General features: G+C 43.1%; 1 protein-coding gene across 1 annotated transcript; it reads left to right on the top strand.

Moving 5' to 3' along the window:
• Nucleotides 1–20906: 20906 nt before the first annotated feature.
• LOC310985439 (leucine-rich repeat neuronal protein 1-like) lies at nt 20907–24434 on the top strand (the record flags this gene model as incomplete). Its single annotated transcript, XM_083971033.1, has 2 exons — nt 20907–22487; nt 23829–24434. The coding sequence occupies 2 exons, from the start codon at nt 20907–20909 to the stop codon at nt 24432–24434; spliced, it is 2187 nt and encodes a 728-aa protein (XP_083827159.1).
• Nucleotides 24435–26974: the final 2540 nt, after the last annotated feature.

Here is a 26974-nt window from a genome sequence, read left to right as displayed (position 1 = left end):
ACAAAGCCAAGTGAAAGCCAAAGGGCAAACTATTACCCTCACACTCAATGTAGCCTATAATAAATTCAACTTTTTTTTTTTGCAATACTGTTCTGTTTGTGTTGAGATTGTGCTGATCACATTAGGTTGTATAGTCTGTTGTATTTCACTACAATATATTATGATGAATTTCTGTGTCCTCTTCCTGTACGACGGCTTTTCTCCCTCCCCCCCCCCCCCCCCCCCCCCCCCCCTGTCATTAGAGACTCAGACAGAGATTTGGACCATGTCAAACATGGTATTAGATTAGTGTGTGTGTGTGTGTTTGTGTGTGTTATGTGTGTATGTGTGTAACATCATCTGCATTACGTCAGCAGTGTTCGTAGCCTGGCAGAAGGTGGCAGTGGTACCGGGGATGGTGGTGCGATAGTGACATAATGTCACAACAAGGTGGTGGATGTGCTAAATGTTCATAGACGGGCATCTGTTCCAGTTACAGCTTGAAGAAGACAACATCAAGCTGTTCACATTCATGCCAATTAAGATCAGATTTAATCATGAAATCCAATCAGAGAGCAGGACATTAATCTTAAAGACGTAACGTATTAATGTATTCCTCTAATGTTTTACGAATAAACTGTGGGTGAACTTTGACGATGCTTCTGGTATAAACACGAGCCACGGGCAGTTACGTGATACTTCTCTGCGAGTCTTTGCCCATTTCCAAGCATCCACTTTATTTTCCTCAGCTTTTATCTCATCACTCCTCAACGAACGCGTCTAATCTAATATTCTTCTACGCGCTGACAAGAAAAATGACACCTTGTCTTCCCCTCAGCTCAGAGTAATGCGGCAAAATGATGAGAAGATTTGTGGAAGGTAAAATGGGGGGCATATGTTTCTGTGTGACTGGTTTTCCCAGATGGCCATGTGGAGGGAGCTGTGTGATCAGAGATCTAATAAACCGGTGGATATGCTGCATCGCCCCTTTCCTGGGAGGGAGCCGTTGCCGTGGCAACCACACCACAAGCACTGCAGGTTAATGGTGGGAAATTATGATTTGCCGGATGCAACTAACACACAGAGTGACTGCTGAATCAACTTTCAGGTCTGTGGTAGGTGGTGGTGTTTTCTTTTTTTTATTTAACAGCACAGAGGCCTTTGAACAGGATCCAGTTGGCCTGCAGCAAAATGAATTTTAAATTTCACCACCAATAAATTTATGTTTGGAATAAGTTTCATTTGATCCTAATTTGAGTAGGACAACTAGGCCTAAAGCTTTAGAAACGCTGTCTGTGCTATGTTCATTGTGCAGAGTGATACAATAACATGTGATGTGTGCCATCTGAATTACCAATAGATTGCCAAGTGTGAAGAAAATGTTAAAGGGATAGTTCAACATTTTGGAAAATTGGCCCATTGCCATAATCCCTATAGTCATAGCAGTAGGTTCATTAAATTTAATTGTCGGTGCAAGCTGTTTTTAGATCGATTGAGCTGCTCAGAGCTACGCTACGGAGGCTCATGGGATTTCTTGGTTTCCCTCATCAAACTCATCAAATACACAATCCAACAACTCCACAACGCTCTGGTGGACAAGTTGTGACCTGCACATTCACCACGCTATGAGATAATAACACAACGTTACCAGACAGAGTTGTTTTAGAGGTAAATGCAGAGACTGCTTGATGAAAAACTGTCCCTGAAGGCAACGCGCATCAGTGGTTTTGCATGAATTTCCCTCTAAAACAACTCTGTCTGGTAACGTTGTGTTATTATCTCATAGCGTGGTGAATGTGCAGGTCACAACTTGTCCACCAGAGCGTTGTGGAGTTGTTGCATTGTGTATTTGATGAGTTTGATGAAGGAAACCAAGAAATCCCATAATGAGCCTCCGTGGCGTAGCTCTGAGCAGCTCACGGCTCTGCTCCGCCGTTCTAAAAACAGCTTGCACCGACAATTAAAGGTAACGAACCTACTGCTATGACTATAGGGATTATGGCAATGGGGGCACTTTGCCAAAATGTTGAACTATCCCTTTAAGAGAAACATTTGATCTGATTGCCAGTTATTGTACTGTAGCTTAGCACAAAGTCCAGAGATCAAGACGAAGACTCTGAGCAAACACTTAAGGAAGTCACTACTCCTGCAAAATAAATAGACAGTCAGGCACACAGTGAGTAAACCCACAGTAAAAACCACTCGTTCTTGGTTTTCCAATCATGCAGATTAAACAAAGATGTTCATTAGTGAGCTGTTAGAGGTTCCCTGAAGGCAGATCTGACTCCCTTCAAGACAGAGTTTGAAGGCAGCTGCTGCTTGTTCCTCCTCACCTCTGTTCTCTCTGTGCTGAGGAGGGATCTGTGGGCTTTCTCCAGGACATTGAGGCCACTGCTCTGGTTGACAGCATGACTCTCCTGACTGCTGGAAGGCATCCCATCCCCCCGAGGGCCCATCATTTCATATTCTGCCAGTGTATAGTGAAGGTCCCCGAAGAGGTTACAGTCTACCAAGGTGATGCAACAAACTCTCTCTATGTTCCTTGTTTTTTAGATTTAAAAAAAATGAGGTCATGATATCCAATTTGATTTTAGATATATATGTTACAAATGCAGTTTATGAGACATTTAAGAACAGGACTCAGTGCACCGTGAACGAGCAAATATTGACGTTGGCATATAACCATTTACTTAATGGAGAAATGTTGATTGGAAAGCCGGTGCATATTCTCATTTGTCCAGGTCATAGTATTTCAAAGGAGGTTAAATCGAAAGCAACTGGACTTAGTTATTTGTCTAGGAAGACGTTTCACCTCTCATCCAAGAGGCTTCATCAGTTCATTCATTGGAATTCATTGGAAAGTATATGGTGCATTGATCGTTTTGTTGTAAATAATCAATAAAGGTGATTAAATCAGCCACTATGATTTACTCAAAACTGAAGCAAGTTAATTATTTTCCTTTTTAACATATGCATACATAATATGCAATTATATATTAGTGTACTTACAAAGTGGTGTCAGTTTAACTAAATGTTCGGGTGTTTGTGTTCAGTTCTGACCTGTAGGCTAAATACATAAAGCTGCATTTACTCTTTATTTCATTAATAAGAAAGATCAGCATAAATACAGTATATACAATTACTGCGCTTCAGAGTTTCTTTGTCCAACAGAGACAGACGAAGACAATTATGTGTGTTGATGTTGAGTTAAAAAACGTAAACACATCTGTAAATGCCAGTATAAGCAGGTGCAGCCGCCTGCGTGGAGTCCTTTGTTGTCTCAGCACGGCGATGATCACATTTCTCCTCTGTTGTTGGCTACGGCGCAGAAGATGAAGCAGCAGCAGCAGCAGCAGCCAGACGGCTCCGATAAAAGCAGAAGCTCAAACAGCAAGTGATGAAACATTGTCATTTTCACCGCTCCCCTCAGAGAGGAAGAGGAGGAGGAGGAGGAGGAGGAGGAGAGAATCAAACATGTGACAGGTGTGAAAGAAAATGTGTAAGCCGCACTGTACTTATGGGGTGCGACGGATTTACGGGGACCAGAATGACTGTTTGATGGTTAGGACCTAGTTTCAGGCAAAAGGCAAGGCAATTTTATTTGTATAGCCCATTTTTACAAACAGTTTGTCTGAAAAGGCTTCACATGGCATCATAACAACATCCTCTGCCCTTAGACCCTCACATCCACTGAGGAAAAACTCCATAGAAAACCATTTTAACAGGGCTTCAAAGGAGTTTAAATCGAAAGCAACTGGACTTGGTTATTTGTCTAGGAAGACGTTTCTGAGGCTTCATCAGTTTTCTCCCTCAACAGGGGAGGAGGTCTGAGACACCACCTATCTCCAGTTTACAATGCTGCCCTTTCATCCCTTCCCAGGAGACTCAACCATCTAGCCTCAAAGAATAATAACTGTTCACACTAACGAAGTCGAAACCAACTTTCCATCGCCCACACAAGAGGTTAAATAGTGAGTCTCCACACCAGATAGTTGGACCAGTCCCAGCCTGGTCAGATGCTACATGAACTGATGAAGCCTCTTGGATGAGAGGTGAAACGTCTTCCTAGACAAATAACTAAGTCCAGTTGCTTTCGATTTAACCTCCTTTGAGATACTATGACCTGGACAAATGAGAATATGCACAGGCTCATTTGAACAGGGTAAAATTTGGAGAAACCTCAGGGTGAGCAGCAGAGGAGGGATCCCTCACCCAGGACGGACAGATGGGCAATAGATGTTGTTACAGACAGGAAAACAGTTTATAACAGAATAATGGAAAAAATATGGAGGTGGTTAACAAGAGCTGATGAAGGCAGCTTCTGGAGCGCAGGGCACGGAGAGGGTGTGTGCAGGGGTGCAGATCCGATGTCAGGATTGGGGGGGACACAAGTGATTTCATTTTTTAATCATAATTTTAAGGGTCTCGGGCATGTACAGTAATGTCTACTCACGTTCTTATCTTTCGCCTCCCTCCAACCCTCCCAGATCCCCAATTCTTCTCACCATCTTCCAATTATCTTGTGTATTTCTTTTATGTAGGCTATCTATGTATATTTATATATTTTACTATATAGCCTCTTTTTAATTCATTACTGTTTCTTTTTTATCACTCAGAGCCACATAAACGTAATTTCGTTCATGCATTCACCGCAAGGTGTATGTTCACTGAATGACAAATAAAGTCTGTCTATCTATCTATCTATCTATCTATCTATCTATCTATCTATCTATCTATCTATCTATCTATCTATCTATCTATCTATCTATCTATCTACTTTATGCATGATTAATTGATATGGATGAATATCAAAGAAACTACGCATTGATTTGCATCGTAGTGGAGAAGACCAGAGATGGAATGTGGAGTCAGAAATACATTTGTTGTTAGATGTAAAAATACATTTGTTCAATTTTGAATAATTTAGGGTTATTTTTTATTGGGGGGGGGGACAATTCATGTTTTTCAGAAATTGGGGGATCTATTCTGCACCCATGGGTGTGTGAGAGAGAGAGTGAGTGAATGAGGTAGGCTAGAGAGAGATAGAAAAAGAGTAACAAGATCCACTTTAAAGCCCAAGCCCTTTCATAATTATCATGAATTATTAATCAGAAAGTTATTAAATTTATATCAAAGCTCTTTTGATATCTTTGCCTCATGCAGGCGTCAACCCGATTTTTTTTTTTTAATCATTAAGCTGATGATCAATAAAGTTCAGATTAGTTGTTGACCTACAGGGAGTCATCATCATCATCATCATCATCATCACACGGAACCACTTAAACCGGATCAGGTTCCTCCATCACTTTCACCTCGTGGCCACTTAAGTTCCGTGGTGCTCATGACGGAGCTGAGGTGGTGGTAGTGGGCGTGGGGGGGGGGGGTTGCCTGTTCGGGGCTCAGACTCGTTTCAGTCCCTCTGACCTGCGCGAGGCAGCAGCTGCTCACTGGGAGCTTCACGCGCTGCAGCGTTTTCCACTTGTCAAGTATCAGCGTGCTTTTTTTTTTTTTTTTTTGGCTTTTTTTCCCTCTCCAGCACCGGAGCAGAGGAGCAGCAGCAGCAGAAACCACAACCGGGGGCTGTTCATCTCCACTGATAGGATTTACTCTTCATCTAAGAAGGCTGATCATTCATATTTACAGAATAAGAAAACACACACACACACACACTCACATAACACAGTCCTGCATCCTGCCGCGGCGCGCATCATCTCGGAGCTGCGGACGCTGCGTGCGGAGGATACAGCTTCATAGGTGAGAGCATTGTGTTGATTTTGTGCATGTGCTGAGATTTTTTGATGCAGGCGTCCATGAGATATCGGTGTGTGTGTGTGTGAGAGAGAGAGTGGATGTGTGTGTATGTGTGTGTGCATGTGCGTGCTCTCGTGCTTGATAGAAAGAGAGGATTTGTTCAAGTCTGGTCAGGAGTGATGAACTCGTAAAGATCAACTCATCGTTTGTGTGTTATGTGAAGAAATGTACTGATCAGCTATGAAATGAAACAATAACGTGTTCTTGCTCCGTGCTGGGGGGGGACTGGGGTGGTGTGTGTGTGTGTGTGTGTGGGGGGGGTCCTCGTGTAGCGCGTGTTACAAAGAAAAAATATATCAATTAACAGCTGGAGGAAAAGAAAATTAAATTTAGACTGAACAAAAAAATAAAATAATAAACGTGCAGGTTTATCGATGTCTGCTCAGCGTTAATCTGCAGTGAATGCGCCGGGTTAATCTGATCAAATCGTATTATATTAGCAGTGTTTGGCAAGGACACTGTCTATAGGCTGCATGGTATAGCCTAAAATTATTATATAGAGACCCAAGTCTAGACTTTTGATAAAGATCTAGTGATCAGAGACCATGCATGGGGGGGGGGGGGGAGAGGTAGACAAAGAAAACAGGAGTCAAATAATCAGTGCCACTAGAAGAAGCAGCAGCAGCCAGGTAGGAATGTTCATCTTTGCCAAAAACAAGCTGAATATTCATGTGAGTTGTGAGTCTCATACAGTAATTAAAAGCAAAGCTGCATGTCTTTGCCAACAGCAGCAGCTCTGACATTTCTCTGCACACCGTGACAGTGGGTTCAACCAACAACATTTTACACAAACTGCAGCATCACCGACCGACCGACCGGCCAGCGCAGAGCAGAGCAGAGCGCAGCGGAATAAACTGAGCAGCAGCAGCAGCAGCAGCAGCAGCAGCTCTGGGCTCAGGCTCCATCCAACAACATATTTAGCATGTTGAAGGGGTCAGAGAAGCAGCAGCAGCAGCAGATGTCAGAGAGGAAAACACTGAGGAGGAGGAGGAGGAGGAGGAGGAGGAGGAGGAGGATGGTGGACAATGATGCTGTTTCTCCTCAGAAGTTTGAGGGAGCAGAGAGAAGTCTGCATTGTTGGAGGGGGTCACCTTTGTCAAGTGGGCCCCGTTGTTTCAGCTGCTGCAGTGCACACCTGTTACTGAGAGGACGGGGACAAAGAGAGGGGACGCACTTTGATCAGGACACAGTGGTTTTTAAACTAGAAACTATAACTGTGTGATTTGGATTAAAACAGGAGGAACATTCTTTTCTTTCTTTAACCTTTATTTAGATCTCGAAGGCCATTGGGGGTAAACCCTCATTTCCAATGACGTCGAGAGCACATCAAATCAAAACAACAATCACATAACAGTTGCATTAATCATAATTATACAAAACAGCAATACGATCACGCGTTATCAACAATTTTAGGATTATTTTTGAAGCAGTTACATTCAGAAGCGTGCATATGTATGACCATGTTTTTAAACTGGCCCGGGGTAATGAGTTCATTTTCAGAGATCGTTGAAGAGAGAAAAGCTGAATGCAGTTCTACCGAAAGCTGAGTCTGTCCGGGGAACCTGGAGTGTTAAATATAATCATTTGAGCGTGTTTGATCCAACCAGATGCCCAGATATTTATATTCAGTGACTCTTTGTATGTCATGTCCAGATAAAGTAGTAGGCTAATACATAAGTTGGTGTTTATTATGTTTCTGGCTTTTGAGAAGAGTTTTGTCCGTATTGAGAATTAGTTTGAGATTGAAGAGAGAATATTAGAGTTTGTTGAAGGCTTGCTGGAGGGTTTCAGTGGCAGAGTGTGGGGTATCGGAGACACAATAGAGAATTGTGTCATCAGCATAAAGATGGGTGTGACAGTTAGTTATGGTGGATGTAATATCATTGATATAGATTGTAAATAACTACAGGTCTTAGTATGGATCCCTGTGGAACACCATTCGTTAAGGGCATGGGTGTGAAGAATGATAATGTCCCATTGTCACCGACTGCTGTCTGTTGGATAGATATAATAGTCCTTGAACCAAGTCATGAGTGAATCTGAGTTGAAGCCAATATCAGTTAAGATGGCCAGTTGACGCTCGGACACTTGCATCATGTGTAGTTGGAGACAATTGATCCAGATGTCACCTAATGAACCAATCGTATGAGAGTATGGCAGTCTGTGATCCCCCCCCGACCCCCTCCAATCTGCACAATGCACAGTGTGGAGTGTGAGAACATGCCAACACAAAGACACAGAGTCTTAGTGTGTGTGTGTGTGTGTGTGTGTTTGGGGAGGAGCCATACATACACATACGTACGTATATAGGGCCGAACTCTGCAGCATGTTCCCACAGCTGTGGTGGTGGTGGGGAGACGGGGTGCAACAGCTTGACCTCCTCCCTTTGTGAGTCCGAGCTGAAGTGAGAGGGTGAGGGGGGGGGAGAAGGCCACGGAGAAGAGAGGGTTCGTCAACATGTCACGGCTGAGTCAGCTGTTTTATACCGACAAGAATAAACTATGAACACGAGAGACATTAATTTGGCTTTTGGATATAATCCTACTATTGTGCAGGACTGAATATCAATTTTAATCTAAATGCACAGTGGAAAACACACATTTTTACATGCATTATGCATTATTATTGTAACAATCTGTTTTTTGTTGTCGAGAAGTGCAACAACTTCATCTACCTTGACCTTTTGCATTGCTTCAAATAGGGATTCCTGTGAGATTAGACACTTTGGCAACATCAGTGTGATTGATCGATGCTCCAGTGACAACATATTGGCTTTTCACCGATACTGCAACTACAAGGGGAGAAGGAGAGAAGAAGGAAGAGGAGGAGGAGGAGAGGGTATACGGGCAAGAAGAGGGGAGAGAGAAAGAGAGAAAAAATGAAAGCTTGAGAAGAAAAATTGTGTCAAGATCCATCTCAGCTCCGCGGGGAAATAAAGCGATGGTATGGATTTGCAGTAGAAACACAGACAGACAGTTTTCTTCTCTGCTGTGGCTTTTTGGACCTTAATTGAGTCTGTAGCCATGTTTTTGAAGCATGCAGCAGCACATGCACTTTTAGCTAATTTCAATATGTAACGTTGGATCTGCTTGTTACAGCCTGGAGACCCTGCAGTGGTTTCACTTCAGTAATTTTCCCCTTTTTTAAATGAAGCAGCGCAGCTCTTTTATTTAGCTCCCTATATCTTCTCCCTGACTGAGTGGACATGCATCCTTCTCCTTCTCCTTCTCCTCCTCCTCCTCCTCCTCCTCCTCCTCTGCTCTACACCTCTGCCATCAGCAGCTGCATCAAAGCCCTGTGTGATGTGAAGTGAGACACTTGCATACTAATGGAGTAGGAACAGGATGTCTCTCAGGCAGGCCAGCGCAGTGAGGACATGGAGAAAACATCAGGCAGTAGCTACTTAACTTTACTTTGCTTTGCAGCACCAACATGAGCTCCGTCCTGGAAAAAACTAGAAGCTTTAGTGTTTGATTGATTGTTTTATTTAATATGAATGACAAACATACATACGAAAAGGATAGGTAAGAAGCCAACTAAGGTTTATGAGGAACCTGCCCCCTTGCAACTGATAGATTTACAATCAATCATGGTGTAGAGACAAGATCATTAGGCTACTTTGCATATAATACAAAGACAAATTTGAAACATAATGAAGTAATCAAACATAATTAAGTAAGACAAAACAGACAGTAAAATAGGATGCTCTTGCAGAATTCATATATCACAGTTCATGAGAAATAGATTTCTATAGCTTATTAAAGCAATTTCATAAAAAAAACCAATGAAAAGCGAGATATTATTAATAATTTAGATTCACCAATGAATATAATAACTTAGAATACAGTACTTTAAGTTTACAAGGAAACATTTGCCTTCACGCGAGCATGTTCACATCAAAACACACAAGGCCATAAAGGGATAGTTCAGCATTTTGGCAAATTGGCCCATTGCCATAATCGCTAGCAGTAGGTTCGTTACCTTTATTTGTCGGTGTAAGCCTTCAGGGACAGTTTTTCATCAAGCAGTCTCTGTATTTCCCTCTAAAACAACTCTGTCTGGTAACGTTGTGTTATTATCTCATGGCGTGGTGACTGTGCAGGTCACAACTTGTCCACCAGAGCGTTGTGGAGTTGTTGGATTGTGTATTTGATGAGTTTGATGAGGGGAAACCAAGAAATCCCATAATGAGCCTCTGTAGCGTAGCTCTGAGCAGCTCACGGCTCTGCTCCGCCGTTCTAAAAACAGCTTGCACCGACAATTAAAGGTAACGAACCTACTGCTATGACTATAGGGATTATGGCAATGGGCCAATTTGCCAAAATGTGGAACTATCCCTTTAAAGCCACATGAAAGAAGACCCTTAACCTGCCCCTATGGAATGTAAAAATCTATCTGGACGTGTGTTACTATTGCAGAGTGGTGTGGAGAAGGAGTCACAACATTAACGCAGGTTTTTATCTCCTGTTAACGAGCTGCTTTTCATTTCTCAGATGGTTTTTTTTTTAATGTTGCAGTCACTAACTTCCTCCATGCTCCTTCAGCAGCAGCAGCAGCAGCAGCAGACACCGACGCCGCTAATAGCATGTGTCCCTCTCTCTAATAATGTCTTCATTTGATTATGAAACACAGACGTGCCGGTGGCATAGCCGTTGCTATGGCGACGGCATGTCTGCGAGCCCTGTTGTTGTGCGGCTGGCTGCTGCTGCTGCTGCTGCTGCTGCTGCTGCTGCTGCTGCTGCTGCTGCTGCTGCTGCTGATTCAGAAACACTAGTCAGTGCTTACATTTTGCACCCGGTGGTTAAAAAAAAAAGAAAAAAAGAGGGCCTCAGAAACATAGAAACAGATCGGAGGGGTGCAAAGCATTTCCTCTTTCTCCCCCCCTCCATCCCCTGTCTCTCTTTCCCCCCTCCCCTATGAAAAATGATGCAGTGTGCTATCAAATGAGGTTCCTCCTGGCTGCACCGGTGGCACATGACAGAGTGTAGTATTAGGAAGACGTCGGCACCTCAACTCAACTCAAGGTACAAGGTGGAAAAAATCAAATTAGACGAAATTACTTCCGCGACAAACCAAGACAGAATTGTGACACGCTCCTCAAAGCGTGTTGTGTTGTTGTTTGTTTTTACACGACTTCTGCTATCGGTCTGAAGGAAAAATGACCGCACGCTCCGTCTGTGTTCCTTCAGCGGCTCTGATTGTTATTGTCATTGCTCCCTGTTTTGTGGAGCTGTCCTGTCCTCTAAATGCATTTATTAAGGCTTTGCATGAAGCAGACAAAGCTCATTATGTCCCACAATTGCATCTTGATGTCTCACTTTTTTTTCTTCTTTTTTTTTAAACCTCAGTGCCAGGAAGTATCAGAAGCTTTACGATAAATCCTGTGGAGATATCAGGTATAGATAGATGTATATTTTGGCAATGTGTGTGTGTGTTTTCTCTGTGTGTGTGTGTGTGTGTGTGTGTGTGTGTGTGTGTGTGTGTGTGTGTGTGTGTGTGTGTGTGTGTGTGTGTGTGTGTGTGTACTTAAATTAAAACCTCATAAGGATTGGGTGAGTAAAGAGAGTAAATCCCTCCTGCTGGAGGCTTCAGTTCAGCCAGTCAGCTGGATAATGCTAAGCTGTTGAGGGATTTTTCTGTCTCCTTCTAGTGGTCTGTGTACGCATGCATGTCACAGTGAGTGAGTCAAAGAAGAGAGGGAAAGCTGAATGTGAATTTTGTGGAGAGAAGTGTGTGTGTGTGTGTGTGTGTGTGTGTGTGTGTGTGTGTGTGTGTAGCGTGGATACATCTGTATGCATGAATTTTTAATTACATTCCCTACAGTGTCTTTGCCGTCTGCTGCCTCAGCCGAAGAGATTATAAGCAGAAAGATTTCCAGGATACAGGTGCTGCTGCTGCTGCTGCTGCTGCTGCTACACGACCGGTCAAAGCTCTGTTTTCACAGCGAGAGTGAATAAATCTCAGACCTAATCTCTGTCTCATCCCAGAGAACAAGAGTTCACAAAGGTGTGTTGTCCCAACCAAAGTGACTCTGAGCAGCAGCGCGGTGCTGGAACGGTCGACGAACCTGTGGGATCCTGTTCCCCTGTGTTGGAATTAGAGGCAATAAGCAAAACCAGGAAACTGAGGCAGAATGAGAAGCTATTTCAGTTATTTTATGATTGTATGATATGACAGTTTGTGTGTGTGTCTGTGTTGCAGTTATGAGGAGTCATGTTCAGCGTTATCAAATCCTCTGACAGTTTCGTAGGTTGAAATATAAAATGATCATCTTTTGTTTAACTTGATCAACACAACACGCAGCTCGGTGCCGTGTGTTCTCAAGGTTAGTTTGTTTTATTTTGAAAATCCCCTTGTGTCTTCCTCCTGCCCTTCTCTTGGCCCCCAGTTTACACACAGCAAAAACAGTGATATTCAAAGCTGAGCTTCAAGTCACCGAAAACGATTAGATCTGAGGCAAAAAGTGGAGACTTAGAAAAACTCTGTTTTCACATTTGCATGTAGACATAAGGAAACTGAGTTTTAGGCTTAAGAACATCAAAGCATGCGACAGAAAATGCAGCAGCGTCATATGTACAAACCAACAAAGCCTCTGCCTGCTCAGTGGCCTGTGCTACAAAGCAGGTTCAACATAGGCTACCCAGGGTATCTTCCAGTTACCGGGCTTCACTTTAAGTCAGTCTGGTCGCTTTACCACTGTTTTACTACAACGAAGCCGGTGAGAAATGAATCCATGGAGCGGTGGATAAGGTTATTTATCATCTACCATGTTACCATGTGTGTAGTCTTATCTGTCATCAACCAGAGATTACGGGTTACGGGTTAGCGCGTTACGTTTGTGTGGTGGTGTCGCCATGGAGACGAGAGCTGGGACACCGGGTCGGAGGCTCTGATCTTACAAGGTTGGTTTTCAGCCAAGAGACGCTAGGTGGAAGGCAGAGAAGGCAGAGTATTTCATTAGCAAGGAGCAGCAGACAATAGTTCTCCATAAAAGCAACACACTCGCTACAGCAAATAGCAGAAGGGAGTCAAAATCACTGCTCCATCATTATGGGATGGCTCTGACAGGAATCTGGACCTAGGACCTGGACCTAACCTGGATTGTTCATAGTATAGAGATGTTCACATGAAAACACCAGAGGGCTTTTCTCAAGGAAATTTCAATCGAACGCAACTGGACTTGGTTATTGGTCTTGGAAGACGTTTCACCTCTCATTCAAGAGGCGGATGTAAGAAGTAAACCATCGCCGTAGTATATAAAACCCAGAGTTAACCCTCAAGTTACCACACAAAGCCCAAATCCTGCTTCATAATGTAGTACAGGCCCCAAGAAGGAACAGGAAGTAACTTGTGTCATCCGTTGTTGTTTTTTCCAGGATTCTGATTGGCTTTTGGATTCTGATTAGTTTTTTTTTTTTTAATGATCTGGTGTGAACGACTTTATTTTTGAAAAGGTAGAGGAGGAAATATGTGTGAGCAGTGTAAACGTGGCCTTAGTCGGCGTGTTTCCCTGTCATGCCATGTATCCTTGGTTTCCTTTAGTGTTTTTTTTGCTTATTTCAGTCTCATCTTTAGTTGTTTTGCACTTTCAGTCTTTTTGTCTTTCTCTTTTTGTGACGACTGGGATTTCATACCTGTTGACCTTTTGTCAGGATTTTTTTTTTTTTTTTACCTTTGCAGACTACTAGAGACCTTTTAGATTTTATTATTTTGCCCCTTCTTCCCTTAGAAATCACTTTGAACTCACTCTCCTGTGTTTGTGTCTGCGTTTGTGTCCCATGACAAAAGCAGATACTATGCAGAAAATGACAAGATGGATGATAGTGTGCTTTATAAAGACCACGTGGATGTGCCGTATATGAAAAAAAAAAAAAAACTGCACAGAAGCTCTTTGCTGCTGCAGACTCCTCTATAGAAAATAGGGTTACACCCCGCCTTTCCGAAGCCCCGCCTTTCCGACAATAGACTTCCATTCATCGTAATAGCGGGGTTTTCTATTTTTTCTAAAGACCCCGCTACTCCGAAAAGGCTATTGGGGGAAACCCCCAGTGCGCAGTGCGCATTGATCCTTTTTTCCTTTTTGGGGTCAAACGGATCATGTGCATAATTAACTGCAAAACAAGCAAATACTTCATATTAATGACATATAATGTTCATTATGCTTCTAGCCTGTCTAGCCTCTACCTGGTCTTTTTACTAAACTTAACCAACTCCTTTCTTCATTGCCTAAACCCAACCAAAGCATCTCCCTCAGTCAGCTGTCAGTGCGAGCGGCGGCTGCAGCAGCCTCGCGCCCGTGTGAGCTCAGGCCGGCTTCAGCCGCGCTCGAGCAGAGCAGGGGGGGAGAAAAAGAAAAAAAAGTGTACCGGTATTTCTTTTACTGTGTGGGAGATCTCCAACAACGGAGTCGGGAAGAAAGCAAGTGGGACAGATCTGCCCAGTCCCTGAGCAGCGCACGTTTCACAGACAAGCCGCAACACAGAGTGTAAACAACGTCACGCGGTTCAGCACCTTGGACAGCTGCGGGGGGGGGGGTGTCGGAGTAGCGGTGTTTCGAAGTGGGGGTATTTCGGAACAGCGGGGTGTCGAAGTGGAGGTGTGTCGGAATGGAGAGCTGTCCCCAGAAAATAGAGTATATAGCACTTAGCAAGACGTTCACTGGTTTGAATCCCTGGACCAGTCGATGACAGGCAGGAAGCCAGAGAGGAATCACGTGCTTTGGCTCTGGATGGGACTTGGCAGTGAAATTTAAAAGTGTATTCTTAAAGACAGGGGGGGTAACAGCGGCGAAGTCAGGGCAGGTCAGTGGGACCAGCAGTAGGTAACGATGGGTAAACTGGAAAGCTTGTGTATGAAGTTTTGGTTTGTGCACTGCAGTGATTATGAAGCAGCCACCATTATCAGCGAGGAACAGGAGCATATGTGCGCACCGGAGCTTCCTCGGGTCAATAAGGTCAACGCGTACACACAGTGTGACATAGGTGGGAACGGATGGAGACCCCCGCCGTGCTGCCAGGCTGCCAGAAACCTGGTGCCAGGTGTCTGAGTTTTATGGCCTCAGCGTGAAAGCAGTGATTACTCCGCCTGTCGCCTCCAATTTAGTACTCGAGCAGCGCAACACATGGAGAGGAGGAAGAGAGTGGAAAGACAAATGTATCACCAAACCAAATATTTCGTTAAAGCCCCAGTGTTTAACTTATTTAGCTTTTTATTATCAAAAATAAAATCTGTCTTTCATAAATCCGTATTTCACTGAAGTGGCATCACACCCGCATACAAGTGAAAGCTTTCTGGTACCTTAGAATGAGTTGTTACAAGTCGTTACAAATACATAAGTGGGCGACGCACCGAACCGAGGCGGCCATGTTGCATCGTGACCGTAGGTAACCACGGAAACTCAGCGGAGCTGTGGGCTCGGCCTGTTAAAACTGTCACCACTGTGTAGTGTGAGGAAGGACGGAGGCACTGGTGTTGCATTCAGGTGCAGTCAGGCAGACGGCCGTCGGCAAACCAACCGGATGTCATTTTACTCCACCAGAGAAAGGCGGTAAAACAATACCACATCACCATGACAACATATTGTCAGGCCTGTATTGTTTTGCCTCGTGCTGGCGGACCACTTGTTTACATAGAATAGAATAGATAGAATAGAATAATATACTTTATTAATCCCTTGTGGGAAATTCTTTCGTCACAGCGCTCCAGTGTACAAAGGTAAAGAATATTATAGCAGAATAATACAATACAACAACTTAAAATAGGAGAAAAAAGATAAATTACAAATTAAATATTACAAAAAGTTAAAAACTATAAGAATAAACCCCAAAATTTGCCCTTCCCCCTCCTCCCATCTTAACAGTATACAAAAGAAAATATAAGCATCTAATAAATAAATCTATGTCAAGGTGATATTGCACCTAGAAATAAGATGCTTCATTGTACATATGTAGAGGCTTGTTTATCCTGTTACATGCAGCGTCTGTTGTCTGGCTGACGTCTGCCCGATTTCACGTGAATGCAACATCAAGAATACGTTCCGATATGCAACCGCACCGCTAGATGGGGAGAATACCTACATACTATACCTTTAAATATTTACAAGCCAGTTGTTCACTGGAGAGAGAGAGACAGAGAGATGTGTGAATTGCTTATTTGATGATGCAGTTCAGCTCTTAATTCCAGGATCTATGAATAGGACCCGTGCAGGAGAAGGTGCAGGTCTCTGCTGCCACACTTCAGTCACGCTCAGGGAATCAGTTTGAGTGTGACTGGTTTTATTTTGCAGAGACCGGGCCACCTGATACCAGACACCGGGGCTTAAAACTCCTCCAGACAATATTTTCTTTTCTTTTATTTATTTGATTTGCCGGCTTTTGTTGAATTTGAGGGAAAACGCTGCTTTCGCCATCAGCCTCGCTCCTCTGACATGTTTACATTTCCAGAAACAACCCTCCGAACGTTGTTGTTGTTCTTTTGTGTTGCAGACGATAGTGCTGCTATCTTCTAGTATATCCACTTTGTATAAGTTAGAAATACTTTCTCTGCCATTTCGACATCATGCAAATGTGGGAAAGAGACTGTGAGAAGGTGTCAACACATCATCACAGGGCGTGAACAAGACAGCACATGAAAGGAAAGAGAAAACAATCTGTGTCTGTTTTATGTTAATACTGGAAGAACTTGTCAGTTCTGATGTGAAACAAAATACACCCCATAACACACACACACACACACACACACACACACACACACACACACACACACACACACACACACTGGAGGCTGATCCTCGGTTTATTTATGAGAATAATAGTGGATTTCTATGAGTGTGAGTCAGACTAGAGGCGAGAAGAGTTTCTATTTTTCTCTCTCTCTCCATTGTCAACTATTATAGAAGCTAATTATTTCTTTTTGTTGCTTAGATGATGGATTACTTCTGACAACTCCCCCTCGGATGGATGGATGGATGGATGGATGGATGGATAGATAGATAGATAGATAGATAGATAGATAGATAGATAGATAGATAGATAGATAGATAGATGGATGGATGGATGGATGGATGGATGGATGGATGGATGGATGGATGGATGGATGGATGGATGGATGGATGGATGGATGGATGGATGGATGGACGGACGGACGGACAGATAGACTGGCGGATGGACGAACTAGTGGATGGATGGATGGATGGATACTATAGATAGATAGATAGATAGATAGATAGATAGATAGATAGATAGATAGATAGATAGATAGATAGATAGATAGATAGATAGATAGATAGATGGATGGATGCTGAATGGACAGATGAACAGATAAATGGATGGATGGATAGATAGATAGATACATGGATGGATGGACCAATAGATGGATGAACAGATAGATGGATGGATGGATGGATGGATGGATGGATGGATAGACCGGCGGATGGATGAACAGATAGATAGATAGATAGATAGATAGATAGATAGATAGATAGATAGATAGATAGATATATAGATAGATAAACAAGATGCAGCACTGTCATAACATCATCATAACATACTAAAATACTAAAGGATAAAAAGCCTACATAAGTAAAAGCGAATAAAAATACAACAGCAGCTTCATGGCGTTAGCAGCAGACACCAGGTGCTGGATTGTTGATTGTTGTTGAAGTTATAGCTGTTACTTCCTAATTTATGATGATGTGATGAATGATACAGTTAAGGGTTTGTTGAAATAAAACCGATGACCTCATCCTCTGCTTGTGGTTGAAATGGAGTGTGTACACTACACAGTCGTCTCTATATAAAGTGACAGATTAAAGCAGAAGAGACATAAAACATTCCTAACTCCTCTGGCGGCAGCTCCGTCTGCAGCCGCCGCCTCCTCCACCTAAATAAAAATAACACTAAATTCACTTTTCCATGTGTACGGTACAGTACAGTACGCCTGCCTCCCATGGGCCTGTATCATAAGTAGTGAGTGATTAACAGTGAAGAGCACACACTGCCTGTATATTAAGCCTGTTGTGTAATGGGCTCACAGCCAGAGTTGCCGGCTGTGCCCACCCACCCCACACACACACACACACACACACACACACACACACACACACACACACACACACACACACACACACACACACACACACACACACACACACACACACACACACACACACACACACACACACACACTCGCTCAAGAGGATCGCTGATACCAAGCTGGGATGCAGATAATCTACCCGGCCCAGAGAGAGAGAGAGAGGGAAAACATGTTGGTAATCTCTGAGGAGACAGATACGCAGCACATCAGGGAAGCAGGGCTAATATGATGAAACCCTATCTTCTTCTTCTTCTTCTTCTTCTTCTTCTTCTTCTTAGCTCCTGACAAATGGAGTTCGTACTGTACCAAATTTTGCGCCTCTCTCTCTCTCTCTCTCTCTCTCTCTCTCTATAGTCCCGTCACTAAGAATTACATTTCTGTCATTTGCCATGTGAACGTGCTGCATGTAGTTATCAGTATTACTGTAGGAAAGAAACTTTTTGACAGAGCATGTTTTTACTGAATCATCATTTCACAGTAGTTTTTTTAATTTATTTATTTATTTTGCACGAACATATCATTTAAAACAGCATGAACAATCATCATGACTGGGCTGTGCAAAGGGGAGGTATGAAACCCAAAAGGGCTTCTATAAAAACCTCACCCACATATTCAAAAACCAAATTTGTTACAGGTTAAAAACAAGAACATAGGGAATAGGGAATAATTAACGAAAAATAAGTGATTAAACAGTAAATATAAGGAAGTAAGGAAAAATACATACATGATTGAATAAGTTGTCAGGAGGACTGACCCATGTTCAACTGCTGTTCACATTCAACCCTTCTCCACTTCGGCCTTCGAAGTTGATTAATCTATCAATTATTGAAACGATCAATTGGCTAATCAGATTCTGAATCATACAATTACCCCTCCACCCTGTGTGAAAAACACAGGCAGTGACGTTACTAACTAATTATCGACTGTTGAATTAATTGGCAAATTCAATTTTTGCGCTGATTAATCGTTGCACCCTAACTACCGCCAAGATAGAGACTGGACGCCATCAAGCTGGGAGAAATGGTGGATAAGCACTTAGTGGCAAAGAAAAGGAAATACCCCCCGAGTGAAACACTGGAGTGTCTGGACAATACAATACAATCACTCAGAGTGTATTTCCTTTTCTTCTCTAAGTGTGTATCTCTAAGTGTATTTCTCCCGGCTTGATGGCACCCGGTCTCTGTGGTTGTTTTCATACAAACCCACAGCGCCACATGCCCAACTTCACCTGCGCTCTGTCGTTATTGGCTGAAGAAAACACATTGACTCCGAATAGAAACCCACAGGTGATGATGAAGCAGGATTTCTTCCCTACAAAAAAATCCTACAGACTCTACCTTTAACCTTTAAAGGGACAGTTCAACATTTTTGCAAATTGGCCCATTGCCATAATCCCTATAGTCAATAGTCATAGCAGTAGGTTCGTTACCTTTAATTGTCGGTGCAAGCTATTTTTAGAACGGCGGAGCAGAGCCGTGAGCTGCTCAGAGCTACGCTACGGAGACTCATTATGGGATTTCTTGGTTTCCCTCATCAAACTCATCAAATACACAATCCAACAACTCCACAACGCTCTGGTGGACAAGTTGTGACCTGCACATTCACCACGCTATGAGATAATAACACAACGTTAAAAACTGTCCCTGAAGGACACCCGCTTTAGCTTCCCCCCAGTCAGAACCAACAGATACAAACACTCATTCACCCCCACAGCTATCACCCTCCTTAATGCGGGGAAAAGGAGGTAGTCACGCAGTCACTTTGTTTTGCACTTTTATTTATTTATTTATTATGGTTATGTCCATGTATTTTTAGATTTTGATCGATTGTTGTTTTATCTTCTTCTGGATTTTTATAGTGGCTTGTTGCTTTTCACCTGCCATCATTGTTGTAGTGCTGTGTTCCGTGTTCCTTGTCTCTTTGTCTCTCCATGTCCTTGTTGCCTGTCATGTATTTTAAATGTTGAAGCAGTTGCTGCAAAACACTTGCCCGTTTCGGGACAATAAAGGAATTTACTTACTTACTTACTGAAGGCAACACGCATCAGCGGTTTTGCATGAATTTCCCTCTAAAACAACTCTGTCTGGTAACGTTGTGTTATTATCTCATAGCGTGGTGAATGTGCAGGTCACAACTTGTCCACCAGAGCGTTGTGGAGTTGTTGGATTGTGTATTTGATGAGTTTGATGAGGGAAACCAAGAAATCCCATAATGAGCCTCCGTAGCGTAGCTCTGAGCAGCTCACGGCTCTGCTCCGCCGTTCTAAAAATAGCTTGCACCGACAATTAAAGGTAACGAACCTACTGCTGACTATAGGGATTATGGCAATGGGCCAGTTTGCCAAAATGTTGAACTATCCCTTTAACAAGAGGTAAACATGTATATTTACACGAGAGCAGTGGTCAAGTAGTTTTTTTTTCGACATCCATTGTCTCATTTCCACTTTATTCCAACATCCAGAGGAAACATGGTCTGTATTGAGACGGTATCAGACTGTGTATGTGCTCATTAAAAAAGTAGAAATGAACGTCGTCTACACACAACAGCAGGGCAACAAGACGGATTTGACAGATTCATTCTGCCCCGTTAGACACGTCAACTTTAGTCGCCTGAACGTCTGTGGGGTGGCAGCGTGGAAAAAAAACTGCCAGTTGCCTCATTTTAACAGCGACTCTCTCTCTCTCTCTCTCTTTTCTTTTAAGCTGCTTTCAGTTTTCACTAAATCTGTAATACTATATCTAAAATCGCCTTTTTCTGTCTCTCTGTTTTTTTTTTTGTAGGTTTGAATCCCCCTCAAAGTTGTTGTGGACGTTTGGTTTTGGAGCAGATGTTCTTGGGGAGCCTGAAAAAGCCAAAAAATACTTTCCTGTGGATTAGAAATCGCAGACAGCAGCTTCATCTACAGCAGCGAAAAGGAGACTAATGCCCATGAACCTTCCCCTCGTCCCCTCGTCCGCCTGAACGCTGCCTCTCCTCTCGTCTAAGCTTTGTCTGAGCAGAGAGAGACAGAGAGAGCAGGCAAAATGGTGCTCAGTTCTTCTCAGCCTTGGCCTCCGTTAATCTGGCTGTGCGTGGGATTGCTTCTTTCCTTTCCGACGACGCCCGCACGTGGCAAAGAGTGCCCTTGTTTGTGCGTGTGCGAGATCCGCCCTTGGTTCACCCCGCAGTCGACCTACAAGGAGGCGACGACGGTGGACTGCAACGACCTGAGGCTCTCGCGCATCCCCGCCAACCTGTCGGCGGACACGCAGGTGCTGCTGCTGCAGAGCAACGCCATCTCGCACACGGGCGGCGAGCTGGAGGCGCTGTTCAACCTGACGGAGCTGGACCTGTCGCAGAACAACTTCAGCAACGTGGAGGCGGTGGGTCTGACCGGCATGAACCACCTGACCACGCTGCATCTGGAGGAGAACCAGATCACGCAGCTGCCCGACCGCTGCCTGGGGAACCTCTCCAACCTGCAGGAGCTCTACATCAACCACAACCAGATCGACGCCATCTCTCCGCGGGCGTTCGCGGGCCTGCACAACCTGCTGCGCCTCCATCTCAACTCCAACAGGCTCCACGTCATCGACAGCCGCTGGTTCGAGGAAACGCCGAACCTGGAGATCCTCATGATCGGGGAAAACCCGGTCATCGGCCTCCTGGACATGAACTTCAGGCCTCTGAAGAGCCTGAGGAGTCTGGTTCTGGCCGGCATGGACCTCACCGACGTGCCGGCGGACGCGTTCGTAGGTCTGGACAACCTGGAGAGCATTTCCTTCTACGACAACAAGCTGGTCAGAATCCCTCAGCTGGCTCTGCAGAAAGTCCCCAATCTGAAATTCCTGGATTTGAACAAAAACCCGGTTCGTAAAATGCAGGAAGGAGACTTCAGGAACATGCTGCGCCTGAAGGAGCTGGGCATCAACAACATGATGGAGCTGGCGTCCATCGACCGCTTCGCCCTCGACAACCTGCCCGAGCTGACCAAGCTGGAGGCGACCAACAACCCCAAGCTGTCATACGTGCACCGGCTGGCGTTCCGCGACATGCCGGCGCTGGAGAGCCTGATGCTCAACAACAACGGGCTGACGGCGCTCTACCAGCACACGGTGGCGGCGCTGCCCAACCTGCGGGAGATCAGCCTGCACAGCAACCCGCTGCGCTGCGACTGCGTCATCCAGTGGATGAGCTCCAACAGGACGACGATCCGCTTCATGGAGCCGCTGGCCATGCTGTGCAGCTCGCCGCCGGAGCTCCGCGACCGCCGCGTCCGAGAGCTGCGGCCGCCGCTGGAGTCTCCGGAGCAGTGCCTCCCGCTCATCTCCCACGACACCTTCCCCAGCCACCTCAACCTGGACCTGGGAGCGAGCGTCAGCCTGGACTGCAGAGCCATGTCCGAGCCCGAGCCCGAGATCTACTGGGTGACTCCGCTCGGGACGAAGATCACCGTGGACACGGCGTCGGAGCGGTTCCACCTGAGCGGCGAGGGAACGCTGCGTCTGTCTCACGTGCAGGTGGAGGACTCGGGCCGCTACACCTGCGTGGCCCAGAACACCGAGGGGGCCGACACACGGGTCGCCACCGTCCGGGTCAACGGCACGCTCCTCGACAGCGCACAGGTGACTCTTATTGTCGTTTTATTTGTTCGGATCCCCATTGGCTCTAGAGCGGTGGTTCTCAACGTGGGGTCCCTGGAGATTTGAAGGGGGTCCCCAGACTTTTTCTTCCACTTTGTTTATCACATTTTTTTTTTTTTACCACTTTTTCTAGAGTTTTTTTTTTTTTTTTCCTTTTTTTAGAGAAATTTTACAACTTTTTTCTAGTTTTATTTATTTATTTTTTTTACCACTTTTTCTAGATTTTTTTTTTTTTGCTTTTTTTGAAAAATTTTACCACTTTTTTCTAGAAGTTTTTTTTTTTTTTTTTTAATTGTACCACTTTTTCTAGATTTTTTTTGGGGGGGAGAAATTTTACCACTTTTTTCTAGAAGTTTTTTTTTTTTTTAATTTTACCCCTTTTTCTAGATTTTTTGAAAACTTTTTTTTTTTTTTGCAAAATTTTACCACTTTTTTCTAGAAAATTTTACTTTTCTTATTTTTATTTTTGACATTTTTTATGAGAAATTTTACCTCTTTTTTGAGAACATTTTTACTTTTTTTTATTCTTTACTTTTTTTTTTTGGAGAATTTTTACCACTTCTTCCTAGAAATGTTTAAATGTTTTTGGAGAAATTGGACCACTTTTTTCCAGAAATTTCTCTATGATATTTCTAAAAATTCACGCCATTGGCCAATATTTGAATGTACAAAAAGTAATGTTCTTCAGTCTCAGAACAAATATTTGTGTATTTCTGGTGTTGACTTCTAAATTTGGTCCAAAACTCAAAATCTTACCAAGAATATTTGTCTTATTTCAAAACAAATCTCATTATACCTAAAATAAGACTCCTCACATAAAAAGTAGCTTGTTTTTAGACACTTTTTACTTCTTTCAAGCCTATTTTCACTTGAAATAAGTAGAAAAATCTGATGGTGGAGCAAGTTTTTCTTTCTTATTACAAGCACAAAAAACTTGCTTTCACTGGCAGATTTTTCTACTTATTTCAAGTGAAAATTTGTATTAAACAAGTGGAAATGATCTAAAAACAAGTTAATTTTTAGATGATGAGTCTTATTCAAAATGGAAAGAGTTTAGTTTTGACTAGAAATGAGACATTTTGACAAGAAATAAGACAAATATTCTTGGAAAGATTTTGAGTTTTTGCAGTGCATGAGAGTCAGTTCCCTCAGTCATATTCTGCCAGAGAGAACAACAACATGCACATTTGCCACAGGGAGAACACACATCTGCTAACATCTGCTTTTGAATGTTAGTTTGTGTGTGAGTTTAGTTATTGTTAGCAGTGAGGAGGAGTTCCATGCTTTCATTGATCTGTATTCTGTTGTTGTGCTTCCAAACAGGTGATGAAGATCTTCGTCAAGCAGACCGAGCCCCACTCCATCCTGGTGTCGTGGAAGGTCAACTCCAACGTCATGTCGTCCAACCTCAAGTGGGCGTCGGCCACCATGAAGATCGACAACCCGCACATCACGTACACGGCGCGCGTCCCCGTGGACGTGCACGAGTACAACCTGACGCACCTGCAGCCGGCCACCGAGTACGAGGTGTGTCTCACCGTGTCCAACGTGCACCTGCAGACGCACAAGTCCTGCGTCAACGTGACCACGCGCGGCGCCGCCACCTTCGCCCTGGACCTGTCGGACCAGCACCCCAGCGCCGCCGTGCTCGCGGTCATGGCGACGATGCTGGCCTTCCTCAGCCTGGCCACCGCGGGCGTGTACACGGCTCGCCGGTGGAAGAGGAAAAACTACCACCACTCTCTGAAGAAGTACATGCTGAAGACGTCGTCCATCCCCCTCAACGAGCTCTACCCGCCGCTCATCAACCTGTGGGAGGCCGACGGCGACAAGGACAAAGATGGCGGCGGCGGCGGAGGAGGAAGCAGCAGCAGCGCGGAGGGGAAACCGTCTGCTGTCGACACCACACGGAGCTACTACATGTGGTGAGGAGGATTGAGGCCTGCACTGCAAAAACTCTAAATCTTACCAAGAATATTTGTCTTATTTCTAGTCAAGTGAAGGGTCTCAGCACACCTGAAGATGCAGGTGCGTAGGAGGAGGGCATAACCCAGAGTACAACGTTCAGAAAAAGCTCCCGCACACTGTCTCACTCTCAATTAATTTATTAAAGCAACGTTTCGGTCACAACTGTGACCTTCATCAGGCATATATATATATATATGCCTGATGAAGGTCACAGTTGTGACCGAGCACACAGTTGTGACCCAGCACACCTGAAGATGCAGGTGCGTAGGAGGAGGGCATAACCCAGAGTACAACGTTCAGAAAAAGCTCCCGCACACTGTCTCACTCTCAATTAATTTATTAAAGCAACGTTTCATATGCCTGATGAAGGTCACAGTTGTGACCGAAACGTTGCTTTAATAAATTAATTGAGAGTGAGACAGTGTGCGGGAGCTTTTTCTGAACGTCTTATTTCTAGTCAAAATGTCATTTCTAGTCAAAACTAATCTCATTATACCTAAAATGAGTATATTCATACATATACATACATAGTTACTCATAAAAAGCAGCTTGTTTTTAGACACTTTTTTACTTATTTCAAGGATAAGCCTGTGCATATTCTTATTTGTCCAGGTCATAGTATTTCAAAAGAGGTTAAATCGAAAGCAACTGGACTTAGTTATAAATAACTACGTTATAAATAACTAAGTCCAGTTGCTTTCGATTTAACCTCCTTTGAAAAAAAAAAATATATATTTCAAGGATATTTTCACTTGAAATAAGTAGAAAAATCTGATAGTGGAGCAAGTTTTTCTTTCTTATTACAAGCACAAAAAACGTCCTTTCACTGGCAGATTTTTCTACTTATTTCAACTGAAAATTTGTTGGGAAAAAGTGAAAATTATCTAAAAACAAGTAAATTTTTTAGGTAATGAGTCTTATTTTAAGTGGAAAGAGATTAGTTTTGACTAGAAATGAGACATTTTGACAAGAAATAAGACAAATATTCTTGGAAAGATTTAGAGTTTTTGCAGTGCGGCTGCCTCTCCAGCAGCAGCAGCAGCAGCAGCACAAAGAGACACACTTTTGCCATTTTGGTGCAAAAGTCGAATAAAGTTGCAAATGTTTTTTTGTATTCTCAGCTTTGCTAATAAGAGGCAGAGTGATCAAGGACAGGATTTTTATTAGTATAGCGTATCGCCTTCGTTTGATTCTTTCTATCTCTCTTTCATTGTTTCCGACTCCCCAAGATGGCAGCTGTATTTAGCCTCCAGGTTGTCTTAGTTGCTACGCTGTTTTCCTCGGTGCATTTTCTTTTTTGGACTCTCTTTCTTTTAGGGAGGAGGAGGACGATGATGACGGTCCTCATGCAGCATTATCTAGTAGAGATCAGTGTTTCTTTCTCTGTTTTGTAAAACAGGTAATCTGTTGTGCACTGATAGAAAATGGAGTTTGTATGAACTCCGATTAAAAGCTGACAGTGGGGTTTAGACTTGTTAAACTGTCTACTGAATGTTAGCAATTGTGCAGTAATGTTGTATCAACTATACCTTTTTGAATTTTCTGGTTTAAACTGCAAGAGAATAGGACTTTAGTTTGCTGATAAATGTGATGTTAATGCTAGAAATACAAATGTTTTTTTTTGTTTTTCTTCACTAAGGTGCACTAGAAACTTTTTGACCCTTTCCCTCGTTTACTTGCTTAATTTACTAGATTATTTTTTTCTTCTTCTTGCCAATTGCTTAGTTTATTATTTTTACATGCAACATGTATACTGAAGAAGTCTAAATAAATAATTTTTGGTTCTTTTGCAAACACATGGTCATTTTTGTTTCACGTTGTTACATATTATATATGGAGATTGTGAATCATAGATACATAGATCATTTACTGCCCCCTGGTGGAAGCTGCATTTAACACATCAGTCATGTAGGAGAAGTAATGACAGTATTAATAAAGTTTTTCTCCTTAGTTTATTCCTTTTGTTATAGAAAAATGTAGATAATAAAATAATCCAAAATAAACTAGAGAATATAATAAAAAACAAAATTTTACAATTCAAAGTCAATTTCATTTGTCACAGATTTATCACAAAATGTTTACAAAAATATTTTTACAACAAAATGTGTTGTTAATACTTAACTGTACATTAAAATGTTTTACTTTAAGTCGGATTTATTTTCACATTCACAAGCAGAGACGATGACTGAAGCTACTCAGGTCTTTCTTTTGTAGTTGTCCCTTTTACAATATTTACTACATCCACACATTCATACACTGCAAAAACGCAAATATCTTACCAAGAATATTTGTCTTATTTCTAGTCAAAACAAATCTCATTCTACTTAAAATAAGAATAAAAAGTACTCACGTTTTACTTCTTTCAAGCAGATTTTCACTTGAAATAAGTAGAAAAATCTGATAGTGGAGCAAGTTTTTCTTTCTTATTACAAGCACAAAAAACTTCCTTTCACTGGCAGATTTTTTTTTACTTATTTCAAGTGAAAATTAGTTTGGAACAA

This window comes from Trachurus trachurus (genome assembly GCF_905171665.1).
Source record: "Trachurus trachurus genome assembly, chromosome: 5".
In the NCBI taxonomy this organism is placed as follows: Eukaryota; Metazoa; Chordata; class Actinopteri; order Carangiformes; family Carangidae; genus Trachurus; species Trachurus trachurus.
The sequence above is the reverse complement of the archived record's forward strand: the minus strand, read 5'-3'. Positions and strand labels throughout refer to the sequence as shown.